The 14,059-nt window shown below is 43.2% G+C and overlaps 1 protein-coding gene across 1 annotated transcript; it reads left to right on the top strand.

The window, feature by feature from the left end:
* The first annotated feature begins 1,991 nt into the window (after positions 1–1,991).
* Positions 1,992–7,703, top strand: TNFSF9 (TNF superfamily member 9). The gene is made up of 3 exons (XM_069230419.1): positions 1,992–2,407; positions 4,712–4,739; positions 5,553–7,703. Exons 1-3 carry the CDS (start codon positions 2,210–2,212, stop codon positions 5,999–6,001), a joined length of 675 nt encoding a protein of 224 aa, XP_069086520.1. The 5' UTR covers positions 1,992–2,209; the 3' UTR covers positions 6,002–7,703.
* Positions 7,704–14,059: the final 6,356 nt, after the last annotated feature.

Genomic DNA, 14,059 nt, shown 5'->3' with positions numbered 1-14,059 from the left:
CTTGTGCACACAGAGCATGGTGACTGCCCTAATAATTATGGATTGTGACGTGATATGAAAGGGAATTTTTAGATGATTAACCCAATTCACAAACAGACTCTGCCAAAACTAGTAGGTCTCACCTTTATGGCATGAGTTATAAAGTATTGGCTTAAACAATGCTTGTTTGTAAAAGCACTGTTTACAACAGTTAGAGGAAAAAAACTGAAATAAGTGGAAGAAATGCAAAACATAGCTAACGTTATTTTGAACCTAAACATTGAATTGAATATTTTCAGTCTTTATAAACAGTGTGGTTTATTTTTCAAAGTTCATTCAGAAAAACTGACCAGAATTTTAAAAAAACTACCGTGATCCAGCTTTTAAGTCTTAGAAGAACCCAAAAGCTCAGAAGGGGGTCCATTTTGAAAGAAAACGGCTTGCCATTTACTTTCTACAAGTCTCTTAACGTATACAATTGCTAAGATCATTTGGTCTCTGAAATAATCAAGAGAGCAGATGTATGGCACTCTGGGAGCTGAAAACAAACAAAAGGTAATGGGAGGAACACCTGCCAATTACTTAATCGCTCTGGCATCGCTGGGGGGACCATTCCAACCCACTGTTTATTTTGCCCAAAATGCCGTGTCCGGTTAGTCTCAGCCATAAGCAATCCACCTTGGTCTTGTTGCATTAGGACCATAGCTGGGTATAATCTGAGGTGACATAATGGCCAAATAAAGAAGGGTTAGAATGCTACCCCAATCGATTGCCAGTAGTTAGACTATTTGCAAACATTCTTCTCATCGCTTTTGTGTTCGTGTGTGCTCTCCAAGAGCTGAGATATTTCCTTTCCAGTCACTTCAATAAACTCCTGCCTCAGATGCAGGCCGAGTGAGTGCAGTAGCCTGCCTCTCCCCCAGCACCATGAATACTTCAAGTGTGTGCCAAAGCCTGGGCTTTCATCCAAAATATGGAAGGGAGGAGAATAGAAAAACGAACCTGATTAAGTCTGCTCTTCATTCAGACTTTCACATTATATATATTGCTGTGCTTTTATGGATGACCTAGGGGTGTGCGGAGAAACACTGTCAGAGTGGGGGGGGGTGAGTGGAGAAGCAGCATATGGGGAGAGAGCAAGAACCCACATGCACTTTGATGGAGAACTTAAAGGAGATCCCTGGTGTGAGCTGTTGAGTGATATGTCATCAAATAAAAAGGAAGGTAAAGAAGCCATGGTCCAGGGGAGGGACAGAAACAACAAGAGGATAGAAAGCCACTGTAAGAGCATGAGAGTTACAAGAAAGTCAACCACTTGTAAACAATGGGATGGTCCAAAGCGCACTGTATTGTCCACATTGTCTTTGGGAAGAGACAACTAAAATATATCTGTAAGAAAGACCTAAAAAGTGAAGCCAAGAAAGAAGGGTAAAGATTGAAGACCACCCGTTTGGAAGCAGTTGTTCGGTTTAGGTGGAAAGTGGTATGCACGTATGGTGGGTTCAGACGTTTTCAGAGCAGTTGTGAAAGCGGGAAGAGTTATGTTCAAATACCTTAGATTGTGCGGTTCCTGTTTGGGGCTTTGTTATTGAAGTTGAGCCCAAAGTTTTTGGAAAAAGAAAGAGGTCCAAACTCATTACGTCTGGCTTCACGTTTCTGAGCAAATTAATGGTTGGGTTGTTTACTGTGGGTTTCTTTTTAGAGTTTTTGTTTAATTGTTCTTTTATCCTTCTCAGTGGCTCTTTCTGCTCTCCCCATCACTGATATCATCCCTGTTCCTTTATCTCTCTGCGCTTATGATTTGTGCCATATTTTAATTCCTTTCCAACCACGACAAAGCTTTGGTTTCTAATTTTGAACAAAAACAAGTTGGAAAGTTGCAGCGCGCTGAGTCTTTTCGAGTCTTGCCACAGTTTTGGAAAATCCCACAACGACTTTCGTGACAAAACTTCCCCTTGCACACGCAGTTTTAAAACCCTGAGCAGCGCCCGGAGGAGGCAGAGGGCGAGGAGGAAGCAGTGAGATTGCACGAGCAAGCTGGATAGCAGAAGGCAGAGGGTGACAAGCCAACACAGGAACTGAAAAGCCGGCCAGATAGGAGGAGGCGGAAGCACAGAGGCTGAAGAGCAGACGAAGTTTAAAAGGCAACAGTTTGGGTGTTCTCTCGGTGTGATTGATTGCTCCAGGACCTCTTCTTGGGTGTCACACGCGTGCCCACGACCCCCAGACAATGACTGCTGAGACCCCCACGCATGTCCAGATCCCCATGAGTCTGGAACCCTCCTCTGCCAGCCGGATCCGGAAGCTGGACATCTGCATCTTCGTTTCCATCGCCCTGCTGGCTGCTGCTCTGGTGGGTTGCGGGGTCTTATACCTGCTCATGGGCCACCACCGGCCCTGCCACCACCACCACGAGGGGGCGCCCGAGGTGAGTGTCAGTTCAGCACTGAGCGGTGGAGATTAGGTCGAAGGAGGCGGTGAAGAGAGGGACATGGGACTGGGAAAACAGGGAGGGAAAAATAGAGGAAAGGGGGAGAGAGAGGTAATGTGACAAGAGAGCGAGATAAGCTGGAAAGGGTGGCTGAGATCGTGACAAAGGGAAGGTATCAGTGCCATTGTTATTCCGAGAAGGAGAGGGGCTCAGACATGGAGGCAGTCGCTGAGAGAGTGAGAGAATCTGAGGGAGGATGGGGAGAGAGGGTAATAGCAGAGTAAAAAATGCGACACGAGAGAGAATGTGATAGGGAAAATGTTACATGGGAAATAAACAGTGAGAGGACATGAACATAAAGATAATGTTGGGGTAGATATTAATCGGAGGTGAAACAATTCACTAAGGGGGGAATGGGAGGTGTAGAGTTGGAGCGTGAGGATGTGATAGCGAGGGATTAAATCTGAATGTAGTGAGAGAATATGGCAGAAATGTGGGTGTGACAGGGAGAGTGGAGGTGAAATGGGAGCAGGACATCTGATACGGAAGAAGTCATTGTCATAGGCAGAATGAGTGTGCGGGAAATGTTGGGGGGAGAGGGAATGTCATAAGGTGCGAGAATAAATGTACTATTTGTAGGGAGTGTAGTATGAAGTATATATAGGAAGATAGAGAATATATTGGGGGAATGTGAGACTGATATAGGGAATGTGACAGAAAAATAAAGAAACTGGAAGCTAAGAAGTCTGAAGGGGTAATGTAAAAGGGAGAGGACAGTGAGAAGGCCATGCAATGACATACAGATATGTCCGAGGAACATAAGGTAACAGTAATGTAGGAAATGTGAGAGAAATAGAATATAACTAGAGGTGTGTGATGTCACGGAGTTTTGTTCTTGTGAACTTGACTCAGTCCTCACGAGAATTGCAAGCAGTCACTGTAGTTCTAGGCTTTTTCTGTGTGTGAGTTTCACAGCCTGCAAAGACAGACCTCAGATCTGGTGGGTCTCCCCAGCCTTTCATCCTTCCTAGGTGGATAAACTGAGTAACAATACCCAGCAGTTATTTCAGCACCGAGGAGCAATCTCCATAAGTACGAGCGCTGTGTATTATCATTTTCATAGGTTTATATATTTTGTAATTTTGGTATAACGATGTTTTAGGATCTGAAATACCTTCTGCTGGCTACAGGGTTTTGTCTAATTAAGAAAAAAAAAAAACAAAGATTACAATTTACTTTCAGCGCCTGCTCCAATTTAAGGCCACTCCAAAGCCTTTTTATGTGGATTGTGTCAACATTTCTTTCCTTGACTGTTGATCAAAACGGACCCACTTTTACCAAATAGTTTTATTTTTAACAACAATGTTTGCAAATCAAAAGCTTCAGTAAAAACTTGCCGCCGAGCACTTCGCAACAATAGAGTGAAACTCCACAGATATGCTGAGGTTTGTCAGCAAATTAAATATTTTTTACCCATCTAGAACTGTAGACGTTGCCTCAGTGCATCGGTTAACGCCGCGAATAATAGTCTAACGTTGTATGTTTCAAATATAAATTTCCAACGGCTATAGTGGCTGGTACATGCCGACAATTAAAGGAAACTGTGAAAGTCAGAATTAGTACTCAAATGGCCTTTGTCGATGATTTAACTATTACCCTGCTTCGAAGGCGTGGTAACGTGTTATTATAAACAGTAGATGCAATGGTGGATTTGGATTTCATGACAAGAATTCTAATGAATTTTTTTTTATGGAATCCAGATCCATAATTTAATATAAAACAGTGGCAAAGCAAGATGTAGCAATTTACAGACAGTGGCCGCTTCTAGCAACTTGAAGCAGTGGCGATGACCAAATACCGTTCACCATACAATCGAAAGTAACACAGAATGTTCACCAGTGAGATATGTTCTATATTTAGGCCTCTCTAAGGTGCAGACTCTTTAAAACTACCAGCATTAATGTTTTTTGGATGAATATTACCCAAAGACAAAATTAGGTGTACACATGTTAGAGCTCATTCGTGGTTTTGCTCACTAATTTTGATGTTATTTGTTTCTTTTTTTGATCTTGTAAAGAAAGTAATAACAGAATTGTAATTTGCAACCATAAGACAGAGAGTGGGCGATGGAGGATGGATAACACGATTGTGGTGGGAAACGGATGTAATCGGGGGATAGGAAATGTGATGAGGAGAATGTATTAGAGTGAGAGATAGTGTGACAGTCAGGGCGCATGATAAGTAGAGAGGCAGGTGTCACAGAGCCTCATATGTCTAACTGTGTTTCTTTTCCCTCCACAGGGAAGTGCCCACCTTGTAGCTGAACGAGGTAAGCGTATATATTTTATGTAGGAGGTCAGTGGCTGCCTCTCTGCTCAAATGAATGACGAGTCAGTAAAGGCTTGTCAGAAGCTTCCCTTTCTCTCAGTGAAGCGCACTCTCGGGCTCGCTCCTCTTTTTAGTAGGTGGACAGTTGATGTCCATTCTTTACATGATTGGTGGCCTGGATTTGTCAGTCTTTGGTGATTAAAGACAGAGGTTGTCCTTCCTTTAGGTGATGAGTGGTCAAGACTTGTCCTTCCTTCAGGGAGTCTGTCTTTGGCGATTTATATCCTGTAGGCCTGTGGTTCTTAACCTGCGGTCTGGGGGCACCCAGGGGTCGACGAGCTCTACTCAAGGGGTCTGCAACAGTTTTATAAAAGAAAATATTACAATTAATAAATTAAAATTGATTTAGTATATACCAATAAATAAGCAACATTGAACATTTGATACCTTATTCTATATTTGATTTCAAATTAAACAACATATTTCAATATTTTAGCATTTTTTGATGTATACTTGTTTCTGTATTTTTGTGTGTTGTTTTGAGGTTCAATTAATAGAATTTGTTTAGACCAGTCGGTTTCAAATAATGTCTCAGTGGGGGTCTCTTATTCCATTAATGATTCAGTGGGGGTCAACAGAGGTCAAAAGGTGATGAGTGCTCAGCAGCTCTCCCTTTTCTCAGTGATGGGTTGAGATAGGCTCTCCCTGTGCACACTATGCCTGCTGTTATCTCACATACATTTCATTGCACTGTTTCATTCCATTAGACTCTGCACCATCACTAAAAAGGCATTCTACCTCTTTCTCTCTGCAGTGAGTCTGGTGGATGGAGAGGTGGCCTGGCTCAGTGACGCCCACAGTGGTGGACACCTCTATGGCATGGACTTCAAGTACCACGAAAAAGACCACCAGCTACAGGTGAACAAGAGGGGTGTTTATTACATCTATGCACAGCTGGCCGTCAGATGCGTGCATGCCTGCGACAAAGAAGGCAACATCACCATGTTCATTTACCATAACCATGACGGAAATCAGGAAAGCAGCATTTTGACATTAGCTCTGAGTCTGCCTGCTACATCGTCCCCACAGAAGCTCCCTGTGCAGTACAGGTTCTCGGCCACCACGGTGAAGCTCTCTGAGAATGACAGTCTTGTTGCCATCTTGAAGGTGAATGCCCCGGAAAACCAATGGCAACTAGACCACCCAAGTAACAATTTCATTGGACTCTTCCCAACGAGTAGATGGGTGAGTCCCAACCTGTGAACAAAAACATGTACTCTTCTTCACATACAAGCTAGCTCTCGAGAAACTCCGGCCAATGGATGGCAACTGACTGGCTGGCTGACTGCTCCCTTCAGCAGAATGGCAACCACTGTTATTGTTCAACATCATAAAGTCTGGTTAGCCAAGAGGTTTGACAAATTAACTATCAAGCACTACTTGTACTCGGTGGATATTTAATCTTTTCTAGGACAACTTGGATTTTTTATACTTATTTATTACAAAAAAGACAAGGCAAGTTTGGGACCGACTGTCAAACAATCCATTCTTTGCCCTAATGGAAGCCACATAGGAACCTGAGTATCAGAACATCGGACTCTGGTGAGGGACGCAGAAAGCCTTCCATGGGAACGACAAAGGTGTGGGCACATGACTTGGTGTGGCAGTTTATACTTCATGGTGAAGTCTGTCTGCTCCAGAGGACATGAAATGGTAGCAAACGCTGGTATTAGAATGGGAAGTCTAATGAGAAACAATGATTACTTCAGTTATGCCAAACAATTCGGGCACATTAATTGGCTGTATACTTCTCAGATCTCAGGTCACATGACAAATCCAGAATTCTCTCTGGCAGAACCTTTCGGACTTCTAGAGTATCAGGATGGACATGTTCAGGGTGCGCTACTCAGCAATGTGTAACTGAATGTAGATTAAGCCTCTGTTGCCTAGTTTTACTTGGCATATGGTCACCAATGAGGGCGTCTAGAGTAATCTAAGTAGATAAAAGTGTTTCTCTTGTTTAGCTATAGCAACATTCCGTCAGCAGGAAGAAATTGTTACAAGATGTGTTGGTCATTACTGGCATAACTAATGTATGTGTATAAAATACACACTTCGTACAGGGAGTTCCCTGACTGTATCAACGACAAAGGGGAAACTAGGAGAATAAGCCTAGGCTCGCTTGGTGAGTTTGGGCCTACATCTCCAAGACAACATGGCACCATTGTTCTCTTCAACGAAAGCCCACAGACAAAGGACACAGAGGAATCTGTTAAACCGTGATCATGAGTCTGCCATTTGTGAAGTATGTTGTGTACTCCCGGGCTGGTGATGTAGTTCTTGGTGCTATTGATATTGCCCTTCCAGAGTTTCTTCAAACACCTCGAGCGGCACCCATATATAGTGCCCCTGGGGCAAGCACTGCATTCAGGTAATATTGCATATGTTTGCCCTGCATTCAGTCACGCTATGGTGCTAGGTCCAGGAGGTGGGTTCCTGCCCCTCCTACAATTGTTATCTGATGTTCAGATGTATCTTTTATTTGATGGTACTGTCCCTGCGTGTCATTGGCTGCTGCATTCTGTGACCCTTTACCATCCCTTTCTACGCATTCCATTTGCACTGAAATTAACTTCCCTTTTGCTATGCCCCCACTCATCCACACCTGTCCTATCCTGTATCCGTAAAGGAACCTGTCCTCTTAATCTTCTTTCCCTTTCTTCAGATCCCTTTAATCTCCTTCACATTTCTATACCTTATCTTCACCAACTCTGATACCCAGTCCTCTCGCTCTGTCCCCTTGCATCCGACATTGAGCAGACCACAAAGCACAACGATTTCAATGGGAATTACCATTGGGAATGTAGATTTCAGCAGAAATCAAAACAAATGTAATAGTTTTGTGTACTTTTTTAAATTTAATATTAATTTATTTATCATTGATGTTATAATAAATATTTCCTGAAATGTCCTATTTGAATTTTCTGTTTGTTTCCATTTTCCATTTCCATGTCTTGTAGGTGAAACTGCTAAAACTCCGAGATGCTATCAACATTTCAAAGCCTGAGGTGTAGAGCTCCTTGGGTGCATAGTCTAATAGCAGCAGGTTTAAGTAAATAAGTCTACTTGCACCGCAAGTGACACGTAGACCAAGGGGTAGAGGCTTACTTGTGTATACTACCAGACAACGTCCCCCTCCCCAGTAATCTCGGATTAAATATGGGGGCTCCTCTGGATTACTCAGAAGCTTCAGAAGCAGCACATCAAATGGTTTTTCTTATTAGACTGCCAATGGCACTGCTGACACCAAAGTAGACACTTGCCTCTTCCCAACGCTTTCTGTCTCTCTCTCGCCTGTTTCCATCTCAGCTGCATCATAGCCTCCTGATCTTCAAAGTCTTTCATCAGTTGAGACCCTGCAGCTGTAGGCACACTACTGCCCACCTAAACCCCAACAAACAAGGGGTATCAAGTCATGCCATCTCTTATCTAACACTCTCAGCACATCCCCAGCTGTCTGTTTCCAGAGCACATTTCAAAGATGTCTAATTGTCATGACAAGAGGGTTCTTTTTAGCCATTCCTGAATTTTCATCTAACTGCAGGAAGCATGTTGGGGACTATCATTCCCTATTTATAATGGGAAAAGTGATTCTGCAAATGCACGCCAACTATAAAAAATTATGTCACCCAGGATTTGGTGAAAGTCGCACTCATGACATGCGGTCAATTGACATGATATTTTCCAATGCCCTCTATTTTCTCCATCAGTCTGTGGTCCATGAAATGTAACTTGCCCTGAATTGCTGACAAAGTCGATCCCTTCCAGTAATCAAGGTTCTCTTTGTCACATGATGGTCCATGAACCATGCTTTATTGCTAGTAAAGTCGACCCCTTCCTAATACTAAGGTCCTAGTCATTCATGACCCATGAACCGTGATGTGAATCCCTAGTAAAGTGGATCCTTTCCATTGGAAACTGTACTCTTATCATTTTGTGGAATGATAGCTTGCAGTGTATCATGGGCTCCATCTGCTTTACAGGCCTCAACACCACTCAAATCACCGCAGGATTCCCAAGAATTTTGAGTCTGGCAGAGCTCGTAAGTACCCAAGGGTGTCCTAAAAGGAGAGAAAGGGAGTGAATAGATGCACTGTGACTGAAATAGATGAGTTTTCAGGGCCTTATGGAAATACGTATGGCTTGCTCCAGTAGCTTTTCATAGCGGAAGGCTTGACTGCCACAGTCCATTCTGCTGAGTCTAGGTCTAGTAACAAGAAAAGCAGAACTAAAGCGTAGCTCTCTGGTGGCAGAATAGCGAGTGAAGAGGGAAGCCATATAGTTAGATAGTGCCCACCATGAGCCGCTTCATGATAAAAGCACGGAGCCTTGAAAATACAGCTAGTTAATAAGAAGCCGGTACGCGTTAATGAGATGTGCAGGAAATGCTAGCACATTTAGGAAGCCCTGCAGCTATCTACCGATGGCAGAAAGACATGGTGCATTCTGGCAATACACATCCGTTTGAACCATCAGACTATTCTCTCAGTGGGGGCCTCTTTCGGTTGTTCAAGTCCAACAAATTCCTTCTCTAGGCGAGGTCTCTGTATCACAGCTACACCTCTGTGGAACACTCAGCCTCTGCAGACACTGACAGAAAATTCCGCAAAATATTTTTTTGAAACAGCCATCCTTTAAATGATTCACCATTGTTTTTATCTGGGTTCCTTGACTGGTCTTTGGCGATTAGAAGCGGGGAGAGGTAAGTTATCTGGTAAAGTAGGGTTCCCATAGAGGAGAGTACGAAAGTATGAAAGCAATTTTATGAAGAAATTTCATTATAAGAAAACAACGATGATGAGAGATAGGTTTAATTTGTTGCATTTTAAAATGATTCATAAAAAATAACGATATACTGTTTTCGCTACTAGCATTGTGTCAAAAATATTGAGCTAGAGCTGTTTAAAAAAGACAAGTGTTACATATAGAAGTAAGCTGATAACTGGCACTTGACGATGGTCACGTTTGGAGTTAGTGGGTTGCTGTAAGATGGTAATTAGGGTTAAGAGTTGGTTTATGTTTAGCCTAGAGGACGGTGGTTAAAACGCATTGCCTTGATATCACATTCCACTTAATGTTAAGAGAACCTTTCCTCTTTTGTTTATTTTCAAATGGGTTCTTCACAATGGAATTATTTCATAAATGTAGTCTTCATTACAACTAAGATTTCCGTAGGACATGAATTCTCTTTTCACATCGGTTAGTTGTACATCATAGTATTACTTGCAGTTTTTTATTGGGCGAACTTGGCCCAGAGGCATAACAACGCTTTATGAGAGAACCCGAATACGATTTATATTTCTTTACAACACACCAGCCAATGACCTAGAGCTGTTTATATCTATGACACACTACAGAAGGCCATTAGGGCCGCACAGTCGTCGACAAAGCCTGCCTACATTCTGGGAACAGAAGTTCCATTTTGTAGGGTAGTTACTCCTGGATACATGCACGGGGCATACAGGAGGTATATGGTCTCAGACAAGAAAGGTGCATCCGTCGAAAATTCCCTTGTATGTGGCAAGTGTATCCAAAACAGACCTAGCCCTAAATTGACCACGCCTCCACCTGCTGCCTGGCAGGCTGCATTCCGTGGAACATCACCGAGCTAAACAGTGGCCTTATTTCATATCTCAAAAGCCTGGAAGTATAGACGAACAAATACCCGTTGAAATGCAAAATATTTCTATCGGAAAACAAAATCATGGTCTATATTCCTGCTAAGACAAAATCAATGTTTTTTGTTATCATTTGGACAGACCTGCTGCTTTGATGGTATAACTGGTACACCAGGACAGTGCCAGGTCAATAAAAACCTAGTCAAAAGTATCAGGCTGAACACCACGCCTACCGTGAGGGATTTTAGACTCTGGGCGCTGCACCCAGTGGGAGCTAGTGCACATCCCTGGAAGTTCAATTTTGGGTTTTACATGATGAATACTGTTCCGGGTGGCAGGTAGCTTGCACTCTGGCCATTTCATTCAGTAGGTGGCATTTCTACCTTGGGAATTCGTGGTGGCCTTTCTGAGTACCGTGATCGCCATGAACATGGTTGCCATCGTGAACATGGTAGCAACCTGTGACGTGGTGGCTGTGTAAGAATGTTCCGCCTGAGGTCGGAAGCAGATGTTTCATGACAGTTTTGATGTTGGTCTCTGATTAGCACTGTGGAAAGTGTGACCTCACCTGTTTTATGAATCTGTCTCCCTCCCGCAAAACATGACCTCATCAATAGAAATGGATCTGAAAATTACTCCACTTCAGAACAGGGAAGTGTGCCTGGAAAGAGCAGGGTACAGATCACAGACCCAAAACTGAAACTAGAACTTCCCTAAACCTCAGAAATAGGGCTCTTCCCAGCCTGAAACTGGGTTTCTTTTTTTTTAACTTGGGAAAGTTTAACAACAGAGCAGAAATTACACAAACCGCCTCAGTGTTCACAGTCTGACTCCCACCATGCACTCATGATGTCTCTTTCAGTACTTATGACACACACCCTTACATCTTTTACTCCACTGATGCAATGTCGCCTCTCAGCACTGTAACCCTACAGTAAGTGAGACACGCCCACATACACACACACACACACACACACACACACGCGCCTCTCAGCACCGTAACCACACACACACACACACACAATTTATGAACACTGTCCTCTGACTTCAATTATAAATGTACTACTTTAACTCTATATCAATGTGGATACTGGGGCATGTCCCCGAGGAGACCAGCGTAAATGATTCCGTGTTAACAAATGTTAAAAACACTCGCTCTAAATACTGTATTACACCATTGAGTGCAGTCGTCATACTCTAGATGGTGTTTGTCAACCACAGTCACATTTTGCTCCCACAATTAGGACCAAGTGCATGCTGTAAATGCCTATTGATTGACTGATTTCTGTATTTCAATTATAAATATATAATCATAAAGGAATACAACCATCATAACATACCATATTCAGCATACAATAAAACGATGCAGAGACGAGACATATAAATACATAAAACAACATAATAAAAATCCTTTACAGATTAAGAAATTCATAACTTTGTTCCAGTATAAGGCACGTTTTAAGAAGGAGTGAACCGCATAGGACACTGCAGATCGCCCAGCAGTTGAAAATAAAGAAAAAAGTGATCTGTATTGATAAAAGCCCCTTGACTTATGAATAGGCAGCAGGTCTGAAAGGAGCGGCTACCACAGGGGCATAACTCAATAGAATTTTGGTCATACAACCCAGGCGGAAAGCAAAGGTGTGACCGAATGGTGCCCAATCGAAAGTACAAGAGACTGGATCTCTCCAGGGCCGTTCAACCCAGGCGAGATAAGGCTCAGGGGCAGTTATGGCTTTCAAAAAGAAAAGTGCTCTCAGTGCAGGTCTCCCCAAGATCGTGTTGTCTCTTTTCTCTCTAACATGATTAAAATACAATTCCTTAACTTTCTTAGCATCGCAGAGAACAATTTGGGCTGTCCCAAGGAATTCGGCCACACTCTTGATGTGGCTAAACCATGGAATTTTACTGCGATAATCACTGCCAAGGCTGTCCTCGATCACATCTCTATTTGGCGCTGTATGCTCCCCACTCTACACAGCAATCCACATGAGCAGTGGTGCTACTGTGGCAAAGTCCTCTACACAGCCCAGACCCAACTCATCATGCGAAAAGAAGCTAAAACTCACAGGTCCCAAGCATAACAATTTCCTGCATAAGTGGTTCTCCTCCGCTGAATTGTCAGACAACTACGACACCCCCAAATGGCAGCACTGTACAACAACACAGGACGATATTTAATTTTATAGCTTTGCAACAGTAGCCAATTTGGTGTGTTGCCCAACGTGGAAGCAAACCTGAAAAGGAAGCCACAGGCTTGATTAAACCACAGACATCAATTCGTGAGAGGGAACTGAGGAATTGTGTTGGTCAAAGGTTACCCTTAAATAAAGAAATGTTGTCACCTTAGCCATTGCTATCCCGTTCCAAATCGTCTATAAACTTAACAGATAGGCCTCCCAGACACTTAAGCCCATTCGTGGTATGGGAGAGGAGTACAGTGTCGTCAGCATACAGAAGGGAAATCACAAGTATCGTTTTCACCTTGGGCATGTCCTTCCCGTTCGCTGCCAAGAAGAAGCTTAATCCATTAATATGCAATAAAAATAAGATGGACACTAAAACACATCGTCTCCCTCCTAGGTAGGCTAAAAGAATCCATACATTCCCCTCCCTGACCATATCTAACACATGCGTTTACATCACTATGAAGCACCCATAAAAAAAATCAACAAATGGCTATGGCAGACCAAGGTCGACCAACATACTCCATAATTTGGCTCTATTGACCCAGTTAAAGGCTCTACTGAAATCCATGAAGGCTAGGTAAATTGCTCCCTTTTTCGCTACTGCATATTTTCTGTTTATCAAGTTGAGGTTCAAACATTGTCCATAGTACCGCTACCTTCCCAAAACCAATACTGGGCTGGACAAAGAAAGTTGTTGGTTTGCACCCGATCCTCATTGCGTTGCAGGATTACCCGACCCACAATTTTACCCACAGAGTCAAGTAAAGAGATGGGTCTATTACAAGCCAGGTCCTGCCTATTACCTTTTTCAAAGACAGGTACAATCACTGCTGACTTCCAGGAGCTAGGGATAGTGGATAAAGAAGTAGCATTAAGAATGATGGTTAGTATCGGGGCCCAAAGTACGGTTTCTGTTTTGCAGAGATTTATAGGGACTCTGTCTGGCCCAGGTGCCTTATTTGAGGGGCTGGTCAGCATGACAGAGCGAACTTCCTATAGCTCAAACAAAATACCTGATGGAGACAAATGTGCCTCCTCGGTGTCAGCCGTCCTCCCCTAAGGCATAAACCGTTTTGAAATGTTCCACCCACTGGGAGGGGGTGATGGTAAGAACCTATATTGTCAGGGGGGGGGGAACTAACCTGTTTTCCATTTACAATCTCCTAAAAGCCCTTTGTTTCCCTGGTGTTGCAGGTAGTTATTAGGCGCTCCCACAGATCCTCTTTAATAGAAAGCTTCCTGGTCCTAATAGCATTCTTGTAGACTGCTGTAGCCAAAGTGATGGTCTGCGGCCACCCTACAATCTTTATCAAGACAACCTCTCTTGGGGGTTCTGCAGGACCCAGACAGCTCAAGCATAATAGTTTTTACAGAAATGTTTGACAAGTGGGAGGCCTCTAAGATGGCATTAGGAGAGGCCCCAGAGGCCAACAGGGACTCTGTAATCAAGCATA

This window comes from Pleurodeles waltl, chromosome 4_2, assembly GCF_031143425.1.
Source record: "Pleurodeles waltl isolate 20211129_DDA chromosome 4_2, aPleWal1.hap1.20221129, whole genome shotgun sequence".
In the NCBI taxonomy this organism is placed as follows: domain Eukaryota; kingdom Metazoa; phylum Chordata; class Amphibia; order Caudata; family Salamandridae; genus Pleurodeles; species Pleurodeles waltl.
This window is presented reverse-complemented; position numbering and strand designations above follow the sequence as displayed.